The sequence below is a fragment of the Molossus molossus genome, unplaced genomic scaffold, assembly GCF_014108415.1.
Source record: "Molossus molossus isolate mMolMol1 unplaced genomic scaffold, mMolMol1.p scaffold_m16_p_1, whole genome shotgun sequence".
In the NCBI taxonomy this organism is placed as follows: Eukaryota; Metazoa; Chordata; class Mammalia; order Chiroptera; family Molossidae; genus Molossus; species Molossus molossus.
Window position 1 is genome coordinate 209,032,753 of NW_023425344.1, and position 22,343 is coordinate 209,055,095.

General features: G+C 36.5%; 1 protein-coding gene across 5 annotated transcripts in view; it reads right to left on the bottom strand.

Annotated features, from left to right (window-relative positions):
* DDHD1 (DDHD domain containing 1) overlaps window positions 1-22,343 on the bottom strand; it is a 91,098-nt gene that overhangs the window by 6,711 nt on the left and 62,044 nt on the right. For all 5 annotated transcript variants that reach the window (XM_036257379.1, XM_036257371.1, XM_036257362.1 and 2 more), the window contains 5 exons: window positions 16,321-16,583; window positions 13,727-13,802; window positions 6,269-6,418; window positions 3,666-3,918; window positions 2,489-2,683 (listed from right to left, as the gene is read on the bottom strand). In XM_036257379.1, the coding sequence (XP_036113272.1) occupies window positions 2,489-2,683; window positions 3,666-3,918; window positions 6,269-6,418; window positions 13,727-13,802; window positions 16,321-16,583 (937 nt within the window). The remainder of the gene's footprint in view (window positions 1-2,488; window positions 2,684-3,665; window positions 3,919-6,268; window positions 6,419-13,726; window positions 13,803-16,320; window positions 16,584-22,343) is intronic.

A 22,343-nucleotide genomic window follows, 5' to 3' on the forward strand; every position in this document is an offset into this window, starting at 1 on the left:
AACCAATGGAAATAAGCCTAGACCTTTTTAAAAAGAGATGAAGAATAGCGAGTGCGTTAACTTGATGACAAATGATAGCACTTCCTCTTCAAAGAGAGAACCCTGATTGATCATGAATTCAGAGTCTGTGTCCATCTCACCCTCAAAGAGAGAGAGACTCAAAGCTGGTGGCTTCAGAATAAAGGCTAGAGAGAAGAACTGAGGCCATCGGGGTGAGCAGAAAGAAGGAAGGAAGCCAGAATTACCTAATCACAACCAGATTCCAAAAAGAAGAGTTAAGGAAGTTTTATGATTTGCGAGAGATAGCCAAAATAGCAATTAAGACTTAAGCAATTTGTCTAAATCAGGATAACACAAAAGGCTATATTATTGAAGCAAGTCCAATAATTAGTAAGGCAAATCTTGAGGATTTGATTTAAAAGGCAGAATTCTACTATAGTAGTAGTTGCCCAATTTTAATAGTTACATCTATATCTAGAATTACAGCTCTATCATAAAGATTCATGATTAGTTCATATTTAGTTGAGTACATAGTTGACAAGAAATTAACCATTTGAACCAACAACAAACTTATATGTACGAATGACAGCAAATGTGTTTTGTTAAGTTATCAAAATATAATGACGCAATACAGCTAAGCACCTCACTCGCTGTTGTCCTAAAAGAAGAAATAGATTTCTCTCTTATCATTTGAAAATTAGTATGTTAAATAGTGGGGCAAAAAAACACTAAAAAGTAGTTCCCCTCTCTGAGATCCTATAGGTTCTCTCTCTGTCTTCACTACCCGTTCTCTTGGGCTACCGATGCTGCTCTTTGTTCTCCTTCATCCTGCTACTTACTAGCATCTTTGCTGTGCATTAACATTACAAGGAATTGTGACTTTTTGCCTATCCTCTTACAAAATTCTGAGAAACAAGATTTTCCTCAGAATTTTAGAGTTTTCTTTTGACATCTACATGTTACAACAGAATTTGGTATTCTCACAATTACAGTCCTGATATTAAGTAGGAGTGAGAGCTTAAGTCAGCAATAGTACAGAAACTCATAAGAAAATATCAAAGTCTAAAATACAATTTCTAGGCAGTGTTCAAAGGCTTGCAATTATAAAAATTTCAGTACTCAGAATCAGACAAAGATAAGTTTAAAAAATGCTATTGGTCTAAGTAGAAATGTCCAACTCAGGAATGTCCAGGATCACAGACCCTGAAGTGGGGTTGACTGTGGAGAAAGACCCAGCCCCCAGGACTGCCACAACTGAACTTCCTTTTAAAGTAAGTTTTATGGATGGAAATGCTGGTCATTTTATTTTATTCATTTATTTTTTATCCTCACCCGAGGACATTTTTCAATTTTTTGGTTCAGGTAGAGTGGGAGGGAGAGAGAGGAAGAGAGAGAGAGAGAAACATCGACGTGAAAGGGACACATCGAGTGGCTGCCACCCGCATGACCAACCAGGGCCGGGGACAAACTGCAACCGAGGTACATGCCCTTAGCGGTAACCGAACCCGGGTCTCTCCAGACCGCAGGCCGATGCTCTAACCGCTGAGCCAAACTGGCCTTTTTTTTTATTTTTTTTATCATGGTCATTTTAAAATTTAGAGCAGCAGACACAGTAAGAAAACAAGTCTTTAAGTATCTAAAATATAATGTTTAAAATTTTTTAAAGAAAAGTTTTCCTCTTCCCAGTTATAGAAAGGAAGTAGCTAGTTTTAGAATCTACATTTCCTTATATATAAGCTAATGGAAAAATAGGATTTGACTTTTTAGTCTTATTTTATTGGACAATTAAGAGTGAGGGTCAAGTCTAGATCCTTGGAAGTAAATATATATGAAGTAAGTATATTACAGTTTTACAATTTAAGATTTTAAATCTTATAAACCCACTGGAAAAAAAATTAAATATAGCTCCATTCTCATGCCAAGTCCGGCATAACTATCTGTTCATTCACTCATTTCTTGAGTACCTACTTTGCACTAGGTGGCTGGGATAGAACTGGAAGCCATATGGTGGATCCAATACTAATTGAAGCACTGAAGGTTTTATAATTAGGTTGAACAAAAGGGAACAGTGGGATTAGCAGCAGAATGGCTTTGGTATAGCAGCTTTAAAAAAGTATCAAGAGTAGATACAGCATCGGTTGATGTAACTAACTACATGGATTTTTAAGGCTGAGAAGACCATATATAAAACAATCTACTTTAGAAAAACCAGGGGAGGGGGTGCTTACCTCAAAGAGATTTGTTTTATGCTCGATGCTTAACATCCCTGTGCCACAAGGCCTTGATTATTATTAATTCACCAATGCAGAGAGTAAAAGCACATTTACCTGGGATTAGTCTTAAAAATGTAAGCAGCAGAAAAGCATTTTTCTTTAAAAGCTTTAGATTTTAGAGTTGACTGCCAGTGTTAATATCTTAATCCTCTCTGCTCTCCTCAATTTAAAAAAAGATACAGTATAAACTTAAGGAAGGAACGGTATGAACTAACATGCAGAATCAAGAAAGCCAGAACTGCTATGTGGAAAGGTCTGTGTTGCCAGAGTGGTGGTTGTAGGAGGCGCGGCAACTGGCTTCTTCTCATCTTCCACTGAGTCTTTTGATGTCTCAGATGGCTGTGGTGTAGACGAACGTCCAAACCTTGAGAACAACATTCCTCCAAGTCCCTTTCCAATGCTAGCAGCCCCTGCATTTCACAAAACAGGGCAGTCATTCTGCTGAATTACACCACACACCAAGCTAACGAGCACCACCCATAATTACAGCCAACTGGCAGAGGGACCAAGCCCTAGTCGTGTTTTTCCAGGGTGGGAACATAAGAAAGTTACAATTTATATTGTAGGTCTAAATAACAGAATGAGAGTGTGCCAAATCTAGAAATATAGCTTACAAAGGAATAAAGATTCTTTATTCAAGTGATCATTATTTATTTGATAAGATTAAAAACTTTAAGAACCATGCCATTGACATGGGCATATATTTACTATTGATGCTCAATAGTGAAGTTAAGTGGATATGTTATAAAAAGAAATCAATAAAGATCTGTATGACCAAGTGAAAAAGCAATTAAACCAGCAGGTAAAGCCTATTTATAGTGCCATCTTGTGGTATTTTATATTAAGGCAACTTGTAACCAAAGGCAATGGACAAATTCAAGTGGCACATAACTGAACTCCAGTGCTACATCAAACACTGTGGCTGGAACTGGAAATCATTCAGAGACAAATTAAATATCCTTGTTTCCCTCAAGAAGGACCCAGTTTAAGAGACTTTTGGGGCATGGATCAGAGAGCTAGATGTCAGGGGCACCTTTAGACCTCAAGCACCTCCTCATTTCACAGATGAGGAAGCATTAAAATCTATGCAACTTGCCCAAGATATCACAGGAAGTGGTAAGGCCAAATTAAAATGAGGGTCTTAATCCCAGACCTTTTTTTTTGGTGCATCCAGCTATCTCATAATCGAAAACTGCAGGATCTAATCTAATTAGAGAACTTCAGGACTTTGGCCCTCAAATATAAACAGCAAGAGGGTAGTTAATTCTAAACATGGGGATTAACTGTTGGATGGTTTGTAATACATAAAATATTTCCAAATACTCCAAATTTAATGCCTGTATATTAAAAAGTACTTACATTCATTGATAAGGAATACTAAAGAGAAATTACCTAATATGCTTGCTTTGCCTATATTTGTTATAGATTCTCCATAGTGTCGGCGAGACAAGACTGGTGAGGTCACAGGGCTTGGTATTGTTGAAATGCCTTCATTCTCTGAAATTGAGGTAGGTTCTTTGGATGGGTGGAGAAAGCTTGGCTTCATATGCTCATAAGGTAGAGGATTGGAAGTATTATACCAGTGGATCTGGACAGGTGAAATGTTGCTGTAGTGTTTCAGTATTAACGGTTCTAATCTATAAGCCTGGATTAAAAAAAAAATTCAAAGAGGCACAACATTAAGGCTTGGATTTTAGTAAACTCTATTTATTCTTATTCTATTTCATGCTCAGCAGACCTTAGGGAATTTTTAAAAACCTGGTATTTCTAACATATATTCCTATTTGTTTACCCTTAATAATATGTAGTTGGTCTAATACTTCCTTAATGATGGGACTATAAAAAATATAGTACCCATTAATTTTTTCAGATAAATAAATTCATTCTTATCATGTCCTGATATCACCTAACAGATTTATATTAGTCTCACAAACAAAGTTGAAGCAGTAAAGACTGTTCTTATGACCTAGGTGTATGACACCAAGTCACAAGGTTTCAGAGCCTCAGTTTACTGAGCTGTAGAAAGGAGATAGCACTTCTTACCTCAAGAGGAGGTTGAAAATAACAGATAACGTTTGTAAAAACAAATTACCACAGTTCTGACATAAACATTAAAAAAGCATTATTTAAAAAAAAATCACAAAAAAATTTATAAAATGAATAAAAAAATTCATATTAATGAAAGTAGATTGGAACCCTCCTTTATAATAAACTTTAACATTATACAAAGGACACTGAAAGCTCAGAGTTCACCTATGAACTCAAGTTCACTTTCAAGTTATAAAGAGAATGAGTAAAATGAATGTATATTAATGAAATACTGAACATATAGCTAAATGTTTCCACAAATATTACTTAATCCTAAAACCCTATGAGGTAAATATTATCATCTGCATCAGTCTCTGAAGGAACTTGGCCAAGATTGTGCAGTCGGTATTTAAATTTTGTATTAGATTCCAGTTCAGTTAAATTTATTTCTTTAATATAGCAGTTTTGATTCTTTAACATATGGGAAAATTTCTAAAATTCCAGTGGCTAGTCAACGTTATATTTATTTGATACTAGCTTACAATCTTTTAAAAGACTTTACACAATTATATAAAGTTACTTTTCAGAATGAGACTTAAAATAATTTATTTTAAATTTAGTTATATCTAGCCTTCTCCTACAAAGGATTTAAGGAAGCATTTTTCTCATCTGAAAAATGATACATGAAACTGTTTACTTGGATGCAAGACCCTTGGAGTGTTTACATTAAAAATTATTTATAGCCCGGCTGGTGTGGCTCGGTGGTTGAGCATTGACCCACGCACCAAGAGGTTGCCAGTTTGATTCCTGGTCAGGGCACATGCCCAAGTTGTGGGCCAAATCTCCAGTGGGGGCCATGTGGGAGGTGGCCAATTGATGTTCTCTCTCATTGATGTTTCTTTCTATCTTTCTTTCTCCCTTCCTCTCTCTCTCAAATCAATAAGGAAAAAAATTTTTTTCTTTTAATTAAAAAAAAAAAAAAGGATTTACAGCCCTAGTCAGTTTGGCTCAGCAGGTAGAGCATCAGTCAGTCTCAGGTTCGATCCTGGTCTAGGGCATGTAACTTGGTTGTGGTTCGTCCCTAGTCCTGTTTGGGGTTGTATGGGAGGCAACCAGTTGATGTGTTTCTCTCACGTCGATGTTTCTCTCTCCTACTCTCTCCACCTCCCATGCTATCTGATGATAAATGGAAAAATATCCTCGGGTGAGGATTAAAAAAAATTATAAAAATTATTTATAATATAAACGATAGAACATGTAAAAACCCAAAATTTTATAATTCTACCAGGCTAAAACAAACTTTTTCATGTTTAATACATAATACTAGTATTTTCATTTCTAAGAGGATCTACTGAACACATTTTAATATTGTAGCATACTCCAGAGAAAAAGTATTTAAAGTGGGATTCTCAAAATTTATGATTGCTAGGTTATTGGTATTACAACAGGTTATGGTTTGAAAGTATAGAAGATTCCTGTCCATTGTATTAATTATCAAGATAATATTTTAAATAATTTCTCTTTATTGATTGGAGAGAGATAGAGGAGGGGAGAGGGAGAGAAATAAAGACATTAATGAGAAAGAACATCGATGGGCGGTCTCCTGCATGCCCCCCACTGGGGATCAGGCCCACAACCTGGGCATGTGCCCTGATCAGGAATCGAACTGGCGACCTCTTGGTGCATGGGTTGATGCTCAACCACTGAGCCACACCAGTCAGGCTCAAGATAATATTTTCATATTATACTCTTATTCTACAAGTACATTAACAGGTCATCTCTAAGGTATTTTATTTCCTGAGTCCTACATCATCCAAAACACAAATGTTTTAAAAATATGAACCTATGCAAATACAATCAGATAAATGAACTTTCTCATTAATTTGGTGGTACCTTGTTCGATTTCTTATAGATTCTTTTAGAAACAATTTAATATAAAGAGAAAAATGTCCATAAGTGCAACTCACCACTGGATCTGTTGGATGAAAAATATTCAGTAACCGGTTACAAATCTCTCTGGGTAAAATATGATCTTGACTTCCAGTGTTCCCTGGGCGAATGCCACGCAATGCCAAAAATACTGCCAGTGGGGATCCCATGCAGAAGAAATTCTCAACCTAAAATAATAAAGTCATTAAACATTTTAAAAATGGTGAAGTATTTTTCAACAGAATTTGGGTAAAATATAACATATGGTAAAATAGATATAACAAATTATCTCTAAATATATGTGTTTTTTCTATGAACTTTGTCTAGCTGACATCTGCATTATTTGTTAAATGTATGCCAATCTTTAATTATTCTACACAATCTATTTCTAGGAACAATTTTAAACATATCTTTAAATATAACAGAAAATGAAGACTAAGAGAAAGATAAGGAGAAGAAATAATTTTGTTGTGTTTCTATACACTAATCAAAGATTCAATACTGGCCGGTTTGTCTCAGTGGTTAGAGCGTCGACCTGTGGTCCAGAGAGACCGGGGTTCAGTTCCCGCTAAGGGCACGTACCTTGGTTGCAGTTTGTCCCCGGCCCTGGTTGGTCATGCGGGTGGCAGCCACTTGATGTGTCCCTTTCACGTCGATGTTTCTCTCTCTCTCCCCCTCCCACTCTATCTGAACAAATAATGGAAAAATGTCCTCGGGTGAGGATTAAAAAAAAAAAAAAAGATTCATCAAGCTACTATTATTTTGTGAAGTAATATACTTGGTTCTATGGAGGATATAAAGATGAATACGGCAGAGCTTCTGTTCCCAGAGTTTACAATCTTGTGTGAAACGCAGAATAAAATAAATGCATAAGAAAAGGAAAGTATGCTATAAGATAGAGATTTTCAACCTGTTTCATCTCATGGCACACAGACTAATTACTAAAATTCTGCAGCACACTAAAAATTAATTGTATTTTTTGCTGATCTGACAAAAAATAGGTATAATTTTGATGCATTCACACTGGATGGCTATTATTGTGTTGGCTGTTGTCATTCATTTGACAATCTAAGGGAAGAGAGGTCAGGGCCTTAATAGTCAGGTATTGCATGTTTTAAGAATTCATGTGGCACATCAGTTGAAAAATTGCTGTTGTAAAAGAACAGAGAGCCCTGAACAGTTTGGCTATGTGATTAGAGTGTCAGCCCTTGGACCAAAGGGTCATGGGTTCGATTCCCGGTCAAGGGCATGTTCCTGGGTTGCAGGTTTGATTCTCTGCCCTGGTCGGGGTCATGTGGGAGACAACCAATTGATATGTCTCTCTCACATTGATGTTTCTCTCCTTCTTTTCCTCCCTCTCACTCTATCTAAAAAAAAAAAAAAAAGTTTCTCTTTCTCTCTCCTCGGGTGAGGATTAAAACAACAAAAAAGAACAGAGAAAGGAATGATTAATTCCAACTCTGAGGGCTTTACAAAAGAAGAAACCTTTTCATAGGCCAAAAAAAGACGAAAAGAATGTCCACAGTTGGGGTTGGGACACTGGAGCTGAAAAAGGATATTCCAAACCGATGAAACCACATGAACTATAACAGTCTGACATGGTTAAAAAATAGGGTGCAGGGAAAATGTAGGTTGGAGAGAGAGAATGTTATAGAACCTTGGCTGTTTGATTAAGAAAGATGGACTTAATTTATTTTATAGGTAGTGAAGTAGAATAGGATTTGATACATGTTTTAGGAGGTTAGTAAACTTGGTAGTAGCTTGTGGCTAAACTGGAAAATTGAGAGACTGGTGACTTGAAGCCTTAGGAAACTATTGAAAGAGTTTAGGTAAAAAATAATCTGAATCCAGACAGGACTAGCTGTCCATTCAGAAATGAAAATATGAGAGGAGAGGGTAGAATCAACATGAATGAATGGAGATGGGGATGAAGAATGAGTCAGAGACAATTCATAAGATTTATTCTGGCTGACTGGCAGGCTAGTGATTTCATTAATTGTAACAGAAAATTCTTTAAAAAAAAATAATTTATTTTTGTTACAGATGCTTCTCCCCCCCATCCCCACTGACACCCTCCTTCCCATCCTGCAACACCCCCAGCATTGTTTTCTATGTCCATTGGTTATGCATATACGCATATAAGTTCTTTGGTTTATCTCCTCCCTCCCTTTCCCCTCAATCACCTCCTCTGAGGTTTGTCAGTCTGAACCCTACTTCTATGTCTCTGGGTCTATTTTGTTCAACAGCTTACTTTGTTCATTATATTCCACAAATAAGTGAGGTCATGTGATATTTGTCTTTCTCTGATTGGCTTATTTCACTTAGCATTATACTCTCCAGGTCCCTCCATGTCGTCTCAAAGGATAAGAGATCTTTCTTACAGATGCATAGTACTCCATTACGTAAATGTACCACAGCTTTTTAATCCACTCATTTATTGATAGACATTCGGGCTGTTTCCAGATCTTAGCAATTGTAAATAGTGCTGCTATGAACACAGGGGTATATATATTCTTTCTGATTGGTGTTTCAGGCTTCTTAGGGTATATTCCTAGAAGTTGTATCACTGGGTCAAATGGCAGTACCATTTTTAATTTTTTGAGGAAATACCATATTGTTTTCCATAGTGGCTGTACCAGTCTGCATTCCCACCAGCAGTGTACTAGAGTCCCCCTTTCTCCACATCCTCGACAGCACTTGTTTGATAATTTGTTGGCAGCCATTAGGGCAGATGTGAGGTGATACCTCATAGTCATTTTAATTTGCATCTCTCTGATGATTAGTGATGTTGAGCATTTTTTTCATATGTCTCTTGGCCATTTGTATGTCCTGTTTGGAGCGGTGTCTCTTGAGGTCCTCTGCCCATTTTTAAATTGGGTTCTTTGTCTTCCTTTTGTTGAGTTGTATGAATACTCTACATATTTTGGAAATTAACCCCTTATCTGATGTATCGTTGGCAATTATGCTCTCCCATACAGTGGGTTCCCTTTCCATTTTGATGTTTGTTTCTTTTGCTGTGCAGAAGCTTTTTAGTTCAATGTAGTCCCATTAATTGTTTCCTTTGTTTCTCTTGCCTTAGGCATTGATTGTATTAGTGAAAATTCTGCTGTGTGTGATGTCTGAAATTTTGTTGCCTACATTTTCTTCTAGGATTTTTATGGATTCACAAGTCACATTTAAGTCTTTTATCCATTTTGAATTTATTCTTGTGTATGCTGTAAGTTGGTAGTTTCTTTTCTTTTCTTTTTTGCATGTAGCTGTCCAAATTTCCCAACACCATCTATTAAAGGGGCTGTCTTTACTCTACTGTATGCTCTTGCTACCTTTGTCAAATATTAATTGAGCATAATGTCTTGGGTCAATTTCTGGGTTCTCTGTTCTTTTCCATTGATCTATATGACTGTTCTTATGCCAGTACCAGGCTGTTTTGATTACAATAGCTTTGTAGTATAACTTGATATCCGGTATTGTGATCCCTCCTAGTTTGTTCTTTCTTTTCAAAATTACTGTGGCTATTTGGGGTCTTTTTTGGTTCCATATAAACTTTTGGAGTATTTGTTCTAGTTCTGTGAAATATGTCGTTGATATTTTATTTTATTTTATTTGTTTTTATCCTCACCTGAGGACATTTTTGCATTCATCTTCAGATAGAGCGAGAGGGGGAGAGGGAGGAAGAGAGAGAGAGAAACATTGACGGGAGAGAGACACATCGACTGGCTGCCACCCACATGACTCCAACCAGGGCCGGGGACAAACTGCAACTGAAGTACATGCTCTTAGTGGGAACCGAACCCAGGTCTCTCTGGACTGCGAGCCGATGCTCTAACTCCTGAGCCAAACTGGCCAGGGCTGTCATTGGTATTTTAATGGGGATTACAATGAATCTATAGATTGCTTTGGGTAGTATGGACATTTTATTTTATTTTTTTAAATATTTCTTTCTTTATTGATTTTAAAGAGAGAGAAAGGGAGAGGGAGAGATAGAAACATCGATGAGAGAGAACATCGATGACTGGCCGCCTCCTGCATGCCCCTCACCGGGGATCGGGCCCACAACCTGGGCATGTGCCCTGACTGGGAATTGAACTGGCGACCTCTTGGTGCATGGGTTGATGCTCTACCAGTGAGCCGTACTGGCTGGGCTAGACATTTTAATGATGTTAATTCTTCCAATCCATGAACAAGGTATATGCTTCCACTTTTTAAATATCTTCCCCTATGTCTTTTTTTCAATGTGTTACCAGGAAACTTAAGTAAATTCTATTTTTGTTCATAAGTTTGAGGTATCTGTAACATATCTATTAGGGAACTGAAAATTTAGGACAAGAGATAAATATGTCACCATCCAAGTCTACGTGTTATAGAAGTGACGTGTAAAACCAAGAGAATGGGTAAGATTGCTTAGGAAGTGCACAGAATAAAATGGCTTAGATGAACTATGAGGAATATCTACATTTGATTCTCAGGCAAAGGAGGAAAAACTATAAAAAGGAGAGTGAAAGGAGAAAGAGAAACAGGAAAGTGTTATGATGGAAGCCGAGGGAGGAGAGGGCTTCAAGAAAAATAGGGTGGTCAACAGAATGGATTACATACAGAACAGAATACCTTTCCCTCCTAAATCCACCCTACCTCTCTCAAATGTGCCATACCTGGATGAGTGAGACCATCTAATTAATCCTTCCCTCACATCCCCAACATCTAAAAACTCATTCCAACAGATTCTAACATTTCACCTCATTACCTTTCATTTGGACTATACTGTGACAGTGTCCCTGTCTCCAATTTTATATATCTTTAATCCCTTCCCCACAAAGCCTTTAAAGTAATTCTTTTTATCCAAATGAAAAAAACAGAATATATATTTTGAAATACCTTAATGTTAAAGAATATTTAAGAAAGTTTTTGTTTGTTTCTAAAGGATTGAAGGCTGAAGAAAATTTACTTGTGTTAAAAAAAATAAGAAAAAACATTTGAAATCACAGTGACACAGATAAAAGCATCAATTTCTGAAAAAAAATTAAGGTTATTCCTTCTATAAAGTGAGGAAAAATAAAGAATAGAGAGAGATACAAAAATAGAAGAGCTATGAGAAAGCTATATAAATCCTTTCTGCTTAATATACACAGGTGAAAACACATACACACACGTACACCATAGCAAAATGCTTTATTGCATTGGTCTGGCACACCACCCACCATGTTCGTTAAATTGTTCAATCCATGGAATAAACAACTTTTCTTTCTTTATGATGGGTCTACAGTCTGATAGACAAACAAAGGAATATTCTCAGAGAAGACTAATGACTGCTTTAGTGATATCTACATCCATGAAAGAATTTTAAAGATGAAAAGAGCTTTAGACATTTAGTCTACCCTCCTTGTCCAGAGATGACCAAACAGACGAATTCAGAGATGTTGAATTATTTGGCTAATGTTACATAAATAATTAGTAGCAAAACCTCATGATCAGAATCAAAGTTCCCACTCTCTAAAACAAAATTTGTCAATACCTATTTTTCTATTTTTTTAAGTTCATTAGTCACTTGTAATAGATCTAACATTTATATTCTGAAAGTATATCCATCTGCCAATTAATAGGCACAGAAAGATTTCTGTTTCTTGTAGAACTCTGGGGTCCTAACTATTAATTTTCCAATTCATCAGATACTCCTTTTTAAACTTCAGATTTCTAAACTTTTCCTCAATGAGTAATTAAATAATAACTTAAAATCCATATTATTAGACTACATGACTTTATATTACAATATATAATTATAGTGTGTACTTTCTAGTAATAATGTTAGTAATGTGACACTTTTTTTTTTTTTTTAATCCTCACCCGAAGACATTTTTTGATATTTTATTCAGATATAGTGGGAGGGGGAGAGAGAGAGAGAGAGAAACATCGACGTGAAAGGCACACATCGAGTAGTTGCCACCCACACAACCCAACCAGGGCCGGGGACAAACTGCAACTGAGGTACGTGCCCTTAGCGGGAACCGAACCTGGGTCTCTGGGGACCACAGGCCGACGCTCTAACCGCTGAGCCAAACCAGCCAGGGCGACACTTTTTTTTTAAATCCTCAGTTTACATTCAATATTATTTTGTATTAGTTTCAAGTGTATAGCATCGTGATTAAACAATCATATACTTTACAAAGTGTTCCCCCCAATTCTTACTATTTAAAAAAAATTCTGTATCTTTCCATTACTTACTCTGTATATTAAGTTCCTGTGGTTAAAAAAACAAAAACAGATCTTAAGAAGAGAAAATATAGTACACTAGACATGGGCATATATTCAGTAGAAAACGAGTGTGCCATACTCCATTTAACAATACAAACAAATTATTTTTCAGCTATAGGCTATGTTCTTTTCGACAGTCAGGTGAAGGTTGACATCTCTCTGCCACTTTCATTATTCTAAACCTTTGCTTTTGACGGCTCCATTCTGATGCTCAAAAACCCTGAAAAGCTTCCCATTGCCCATTTCAGATATAAGTTCTTTATTTGTAGTTCTTCCTACTCTTCCACAGCCCCCTTGCCAATCCTGTACATTCTAGCCAAACTGGGTTGCTCTTCCTGCTCCAAAACCACATGTATCCCATCCCATCCTGTGCTTTGGTTACACCCTTTTCATTGATCAAAATGCCAGCTTTCCATTCCTAGAATAATTACTGATATACTTCCGCTTTTTTTCTTACCACCCACAAATAGCTGGTCACTAGGGTTTGTTAATTCTAATACTAAATATTTCCCAGATCTGTCTCTAATTTCCCCCCTGCTACACAAGATTATTTTGTGTTTCTTGGAGATACTATAAAGTTATATCCCTCCACATCTTTTTATTCTTTTATACAGAATAGCATTTTTCCTTTTCTCCACTTGGCAACATTCCAATTTACTGATAACAAATACAAATGTCATTCCTTCGTAATCCTTTACAGCCAAAATTAAAACCTCTTTCTCACACTCCATCATTCTGCGTACTGCTAATGTCACCAATAACACTGTTATATATCCTAAGGGCTGGGAACTATCTTGCCCATTCTTTCCTTTGTAGAATCTATAAACTAGCAGTGTCCAACACATGGTATGGGGTCAACAAATATTAATTTGAAAAAATAATAATTTAGATTTCATTTGAATCCTAATGTTATGCTTCAAATGCTGTTTGAAAAAAGAGTGAGACAGATCATGAAAATCTCATTAGTCTTTCCTTACCTTAAATTTTTTTTTTTTTTTTTTTTTATCCTCACCTGAGGACATTTTTCCATTTTTTGTTCAGAGAGAGTAGGAGGGAGAGAGAGGAAGAGAGAGAGAGAGAAACATCGATGTGAAGGGACACATCGAGTGGCTGCCACCCGCACGACCAACCAGGGCCGGGGACAAACTGCAACCGAGGTACGTGCCCTTAGCGGGAACCGAACCCGGGTCTCTCTGTACCGCAGGCCGACGCTCTAACCTCTGAGCCAAACCGGCCAGGGCTTTCCTTACCTTAAATTTTAAGGCAGGTGTGTCTGTCATTGATGATGCCTTCAATCCATGTAGCCGTTCTTCTATTTCCCTTAGCCTAGAAAGGTAGTATAAAATTATGTACACATTTGTATTTATAATTCATTAATATTAGATACTCACAAGTTCACTAAAGTATAAAGAAGAAATTAAACGCCCATTATTTAATCTAATCTCTCAAATTAACCCCTATTGACAGTATTTAATAATTACCTGCTGTAATACAGAAAATCTATATAAGTTTAAAAAAGATTAGTAAAAGTACCCCAACTCTTCATAATACCTGCTGTTAGTAGCTTTTTTGGTGGATTCTTTAGTAAAATGTGAGGTAAATAAAAGCATATATATGTATACCTTAAAAAAAAAGTCACACCAAATGTTCACATCATATACATTGTTCTATGTCTTTCTTCTTTCTATATTTAATAATGAATCTTAGAGATCTTTTCATTTCACTTCCTCCTGATCTACTTTAATCTTTATAACAGCTGTGTAATTGTCCATCATACAAATCAATCAGTTTATTTAACCCTTCTCTGCTAGTGAACATTTGGGTTACTTCATTTTCCCCCCATTACAATGCTCCATATCTACTTACATTTAATAAACAAGAGAACTAAGTTTTAAAAAGGGTGTGGTCCAAAATGGAGTTCCCATTAGGCTGTCAGCTGATTTCTCAAAAGACATTTTGCAGATCAGAAGGGAATGGCAAGAAATATTTAAAGTGATGAAAAGCAATGACCTACAACCAAGATGACTCTATCCTGCAAAGCTATCGTTTAGAATCGATGGCCATATAAAGAGTTTCCCAGACAAGAAAAAGCTAAAGGGGTTCATCACCACCAAACCAATATTATATGAAATGTTGAAAGGTCTTTTTGAAGAAGAAGATAAAAAAATATAAACAATAAAGTAGCAATAAATACATATCTGTCAACAATTGAATCTATAAACAAAATGAGCAAGCAGAACAGAAACAGACTCAGATACAGAGGACTTTTGTTGTTGCCAGATTGGAGGGGGGCTGGGGGCTGGGTGAAAAAGATGAAGGGATTAAGTTCAAATTGGTTGTTAGACTGATGAACCTCAAAGGGAAGGGGGGAGGGAGGGCAGGATGAGATAAACCAAAGAACTTCTATGCATATATGCATAACCAATGGACACAGACTACAGTGTGGGAAAAGCAGGAGGGAGGTGGGAGTGGGAAGAAGGGGGGAAAAAAGGAGAGACATCTGTAATACATTCAATGAGTTTAAAAAGAAAAATGGTGTAGTTCATTTTATAAGCCTGTTTAAATTTTTTTTTTTTTTACTGGATTTTATAATGCTGTTCTGAGGCTTGACAACATGACATTTTCTTTCAAAACTATCAATTATTTTGCCATAGTAAACTTTATATATCTAGCCTATGGTACTTAATAAAATTCTAAATAAAATCCTTAAACAACTTTTATAGACTAAAACAAACCCAAGGCTTCCTGAGTAAAAATTTTAGTTAACCTAATTGATGTTTTATATAATGCTAACTATCAAAATAAGTGACTTATCACTGTTCCATTGGATAGCCAAACTGGTGTGGCTCAGTGGACTGAGCATCATCCCATGGACTGAGAAGTCCCAGTTTGATTCTGGGTCAGGGCACATGCCCAGGTTGTGGGCCTGATCCCCAGTAGGGGGTGTGCAGGAGGCAGCTGATGATTCTCTCTTACATCAATGTTTCTATCTCTCTCTTCTGAAAAAATCAATAAAACACATTTTAAAAAATAAAATAAAATCGATTGGATAGTCATTAAGTGGACAAAGAAGAAAGAGCACGTAACTACAAATGAAGATAGGGATGTAGCAAACTGAACAATAGTGTCTGGAAGGCTACAATGATCAGATAATTATAAAATCTGTCAAAAATAGAATTGCCAAGAAAAAAAGGGCTTGAAAACTATTTCTAGAATAGTAAGAAAGGTAAGGGCCCATCCCTAAGATTAGTAAAACTACAAAGGATTACAAATTGATAAACATTTTCAATAAGAATTCTACATAGTGACTCATCTTGGAATAAATTTTAGATTTCACTCCTAATAAACTGTGAATGATAGATAGAAGGAAAAAGAGGCAGATGGCAAATCATTTATTTTATGCTATAGGAAAATGCATGTAATTAGCATGAAAACAATCTCTCCTTGATTAGGCATGTTATCTAATAATCTTTGTACCCTGAACAATGTATTTTTCCTTTATCATGAAAATCTTAAAGTTTTCCTAAGAAGTCCAATAATTCCGTGAAGACATTTTATTATTCTTATTTTTTTAATCCTCACCCGAAGATATTTTTCCATTTATTTTCAGATAGAGTAGGAGGGAGGGAGAGATGGAAAGACAGTAACATTGATGTGAAAGAGACACATTGACTGGTTGCCTCCTGCATGACCCTGACCAGGGCCGGGGATGAACTGCAACCGAGGTTCATGCCCTTGGCTGGAATTGAACCCACGACTCACTGGTTGGCGGACTGATGCTCTACCGCTGAGCCTAACTCCATGAAGACATTTTAAATTCTTTCAAGAGACTAGGGTATTTTACCGTCGTTTTGTTATATAGAGTTCATCAAGAAGATGTCGTTCTTCATAGCTCATCCATCGTTCATCAGGCAACTCTTCTTCCTTCTGCAGCAACTGTTCATAGAGTCGAACTGGATTCCAGCCAGTCATTATGTCATAAGTGATTACACATCCCAGTGAATGTGACACTATTGAGACTTTACCCCCTTTTTCTTCAAAGTCTGGATTCCGAGAACAGAAAAGGGAATATAATCGGTTCAGCTCTTGCTGAAGGCCTTTAACTAGCTGTTTGAAATAAGAGAACATTATCATATTAGAGTAATCACTGACTATTATAAACTTTATTTCTAAACTCAAATACATTAAGAAAGAAAAATGTACATTACTAGGTTATTAAAATTAACTCAGGTGCTTAAAAACTTTGCAGGAAATGAAGATTATATATTATTATAATCCATATTATCACTAAAGAATAAGGCAGATATTACCCACACTGATTCTTTCATAGTCCTTAAACCAACTATATGAGCCAGCAGTTCCACAGATTAAGAAAAAAAGTTCCATGTAAATTCCAGTAAGATTTTCAAAGAGCCCCTGGAAATTTCTTCTTCGTTGCAACTTATGTGCAATTCTAAATTTTTGTACCTTGTAGTTTTTAGGCCATATCTGATAACAGGTATACTAACATAGCATATATGTTGTTATACTATGAGTTTAGAAAAGAATGATATAATGAAATGTCACTGTATGATTAAAGAAAAAGCTAACATTGATCTGCTTGATATTCCAAAATTCTCCAAAGTTGCTAATATAGATATGGGTAAAAAGTTATATTATATGGCTGAAAAGCAGAGCTTTGTAAGGTTTAGAGGTTAGTAATATGGGAAGTATCTTAGACATTTTTATTTGTAAAATTGTTTTCTTTGAAAGTTAGCTTTAACACACATTACTGAAATATGCCTTAAAGGCAGAAGACTAAGGTTCTTTTGTTACTCAAATCCATACTGAGCCCTAACTGAGTTTTAAGGCAGTTCTCTACTCTTGGATCATTGCTGACTACAATTAATGGTAAAGCTCCTGCTTCACATTCAATTTCTCATTTCAGTACTTCTTATGCCAGCTGTCATTCCAACACACAAATATTAGTTATGTGTTGCTTCCATTTTCAATCTTATTATTTTGTCTCAAGGACACATAGACTCCATTTACTGAACATTCTCCACCTGCTGATAAGCTGAAAATCATTTGAGTGTAGCAGAATTAGCAGTGACATGAACAAAGGCATGGTGTTCTCTTTGATTGTTGACATCACAGAGCTCTATAAGCAACAATGAGGGTTCGGTTAAAGCCACTGAAACCATGTATTAGGTCTGATGAAATACATTTAGCCAATGAAGGAAACAAGGACAAGATGAGCTGGTAGCATGTGGAAGGATAATAAGCTGCCCTTTCTCTAGGGGAGGGATGAACATTTTTTTTACTTTATTTGGACATTTTCATTTTTTTCTGAGGAAAAGCAAAAGAATCCCATGCTTTAATGCAATGATTCTCTAACTTTCAATGGGCATCAGAATCATCTGGAGGGCTTGTGAAATACAGATCACTAGGCTTCATCCCAGAGTTTCTGATTCAGCAGTTCTAGGGGCCACACTTTAGGAACTACTGATTTAGTGGCAAATGCATGTAAGAACCTTCTAAGACATGGGTTGTAGCCCTGGCTGGTTTGGCTCAGTGGTTATAGTGTTGGCCCACAGACTGAAGAGTCGTGGGTTCGATTCCCACTTAAGGGCATGTATGTTGGTTGCAGGTTTGATTCCTAGTCCCTGTTGGGGTTGTGCAGGAGGCAACCAGTTGATCTCTCTTTCTCTCTCTCTCCCTCTCTCCCCCACCCTGACTCTATCTAAAAATCAGTGGAAAAATCTGAGGATTATAAAAAAAAAAAAAAAAAAAGACATGGGTTGTAGGTAATTCTAGTCAAAATAGTTTCAGGAGTAGGCAGAGTAATATGAAAGTACATGCTCTATTCAAAGTGAGCTATAATGTAATGTTTTGGTTTTGATAATATAATGACTTGGCTTTGATAAGAATATCAACTAATTCTTAAGATTTTGTAATTTTCCTGATTTACAATCTAAAGGTGCAGAAAAAGCTAATGTTTAGATAAAATAAGTTCCTTTAAAAGCAACATTTGTTTATAGTTTTTACTTTTGAAGGCCTGGTTTTAAGACTCATACCGTGTAAATCTAGAAACACTAAAAGATATATATTTAAGCATTCTGGCAAAAGGTACCTAATCTGTTTGTTTTTAAAAATGCCAACCCCTCTACATGCTTTTATAAATCACCCTCTCAGCAGCACAAGGAAAAATCCACCTCTATGCTGTATCCAAAAAGTCTACTCTGGTTAGGTTTTTTTCTAATTAGATTTCCTTTCTTCCTTCTGATCCAATTATATTCTCCTAGCTAGGATTCCTTGGTGACCAAGTATATTCACTTGGGATATCTGGACCAAGATTAATGATATCTCTTGTAATCTTAATTTTATTAGCTCTACAATATTATCTAATCAAGTCAGCTAACCTCTTACAAAGTAGGCGTTAGATGGCTTTTCAAAAGCTTCAGAGTTTCTAAATCTCATAACCATTGTTCAAAAGTTAAAATTTATGAAGAAAATCAATCCAAAAGGGGGGAAAAAAACTAGCATTTTTAAGAGAAAATCCAAACACATAAAACATGGCTGACAAATATAAATTAATCCTTTGTTGTCCCTGCTTCAGGAAATTTTAATGAGGGTTTTAGTCATATATAGCAATTAAATAATTTTCTTTTTAGAAATTACAATATGTTTCTTAGTTACAAAAGAATTCAATTAAACAATTTTCAAAAAACAATGGCAAAATACTGCCACGACAATTTTCTTTATAATTCTTCATTTTTAAAGCCTTGAAAAGAGTGTTCAGTTGTGTGTAAGACATAGTTCTCTGATTTTTTTTTTTTTTTTTTTTAATCCTCACCCGAGGACATTTTTCCATTTTTTGTTCAGATAGAGAGGGAGGGAGAGAGAGGAAGAGAGAGAGAGAGAAACATCGATGTGAAGGGACACATCGAGTGGTTGCCACCTGCACGACCAACCAGGGCCGGGGACAAACTGCAACCGAGGTACATGCCCTTAGCGGGAACCGAACCTGGGTCTCTCTGTGCCGCAGGTCGACGCTCCAACCGCTGAGCCAAACCGGCCAGGGCAGTTCTCTGATTTTTCATGTTACTTTATTTAAGGTTGAAGTAAGGGCCAAGTGCTCTCTAATGATGTTTTGAAAGTGTGATATTAGTTCTGTTTTAAAAACTGGTCCTCAGAAAGAGTGACCTGAGAAGTACTGATTTATACACAAAACTTTCCCCCTAACTATGATGTTTTTATGATTATGTACACAAGCATGAGTTAGAATCCTCCCATGAGCACTTCAGAATCTCAAGTGAAAAGGGACCTGGGAGATGACTGATTTAAACTGCTGTGACGGGAGGAGTCCCTTCCGTAGCACCCCTAATAAGTTGCTCAGCATCTATCCCAGCGAGTACCTCTACTCTACAATGGTCACTTCTTTTAAAAACTTTTTTCCAGTTTTACTGAGATATAGTTGACATATAACATTATATAAGTTTAAGATATACAACAGGATTTGATATATGTATATATTATAAAATGATTAGCACAATAAAGCTTTTAAAACCCATCACTTCACATTATTTACAATTTTTTCCCCTTGTGATATTTTCCTTTTCTTTTTAAATCCTCACCCAAGGATATTTTTCCATTTATCTTCAGGTACAGTGGGAGGAAGAGGGGCAAAGAGAGAGAGAGAGAGACAGACAGACAGACAGACAGACATGGACTGGTTGCCTCCCATATGACCCTGACCAGGGCCAGGGATGAACTGCACCAGAGGTATGTGCCCTTGACGGGAATCAAACTGCAGACTCACTGGTCCCCAGGCTGACGCTCTAACCGCTGAGCCAAACTAGCCAGGGCAATACTTTCATTTTTTTTTTTTTTTTTAATCCTCATCCGAGGACATTTTTCCATTTTTTGTACAGACAGAGTGGGAGGGAGAGAGAGGGAGAGAGAGAGGGAAACATCGATGTGAAAGGGCCACATCGAGATGCTGCCACCCGCACGACCAACCAGGGCCGGGGACAAACTGCAACCGAGGTACATGCCCTTAGCGGAAACCGAACCCGGGTCTCTCCGGACCGCAGGCGGACGCTCTAACCACTGAGCCAAACAGGCCAGGGCAATACTTTCATTTTTTTAAAGGCAGTTTTAGTTATTACAAAGTTCTTCATAAGTAAACAAATGTGTTCCTTTCCATATTTTCTATTCACTGATACTTATTTCACTTTCTAGAACTAAAAAAAAATTAGTCTATTCCTTGTATTTTTTTTTTTTTTTTTTATCCTCACCCGAGGACATTTTTCCATTTTTTTGTTCAGGTAGAGTGGGAGGGAGAGAAAGGAACAGAGACAGAGAGAGAAACATCAATGTGAAAGGAACACATTGAGTGGCTGCTACCCGCACAACCAACCAGGGCTGGGGACAAACTGCAACCGAGGCACGCGCCCCTAGCGGGAACTGAACCCGGGTCTCTCAGGACCGCAGGCCAACGCTCTAACCGCTGAACCAAACCGGCCAGGGCTATTCCTTGTATTTTTAATGGTAGCCCTTGAAATACATAAAGATAGATATACACTTAATCACAAGATTTAAATCTAAGGACAAGGAATTGTACTGGAAACTTTATATATAGGGTGGCACAAAAGTAGGTTTATAATGTTCATATGGAAAATATAATAATTAATAAATAATAATACAAGAGTAAACTCTGTGCTTCACGTACTCACAACTGTAAACTTACTTATGCCCCACCCTGTATATATGTATATCTTTAATCTGCATGGCAACCTTTATCTAGCACGTATTTTATGTCCATTTTATAAGTGAGGATGCTGAAAAAGTGAGAAATTTGACTTACTATCACATAGCCAGTTAAGTGGCAGGTTTGGAATCTCCATCTATTTGACTCCAAAGGTTGAGAGGAAGAGAAAAAGGCTTTTATATGCCTATTAATCAACCAGTCAAGGTTCATTCACCAGGTGTGAATTAATCCTAAAGAACTGCTGGCTGTTATTCATCACAACTTCCTTAGGAAAACATACACTGTTGAAAATAATTTATTCTAAAATACTGCCTGATACCACTCTTGTACTAAATGGACTTTGATTTGCAGAATGAGTTTTCCTTTTTAAAATTAAGAACAATTTTTGCCTCCTAAGTTTGTCTTTTCTTTTGTTCTTCACAATGCCTTAGCAATGTTTCCTAAACTCTGATGGTATCACCTGGGGAACTGCTCAAAACACAAACCAAACACACAGGCTCTACCTCAGACCCACTGACAGACTCTCCAGGAAATGGACCTGGGAACGTGTCATTTTCTTAATTTTTATTTGAAAATAATTTCAAATTTATAAAATGTTGCAAAAATAAAAATAGTACAATGTTCATCCATATACTTTTTAACCCATGATTCACCTATTATTAGCATTTTAGCCTATTTTATCACTTGTTCTATGTCTATTACACACACACACACACACACTTTAAAAAATACATTTGAGAATATATTACATATGTCATGGTCCTTCACACCTAAATACTCCAGTGTATATTTTCTAAGACTTAGGAATATTCTCTTCCCCACTGTAGTTATATTTACTTTGATAAAATATTTCATGAAATTGAATATCCACATTTAAATTTTGTCAGTTGATTTAATAATATCCTTTGTAGCATTTACCCCATCCAGTGCAGAACATAGTCCAGGATGTGATGTTGTATTTTGCTATCATGTCTCTTTAGCCTCCTTTAATCTGAAACATTTTCCACAGCCATTTTTATTTTATTTATTTTTTTATGATAGTGACATTTTAAAAGAACACAGACCCATCCTACTTTTTAATGAGAACTTCCTCCTTTTATGTTTGTCTGATGTAC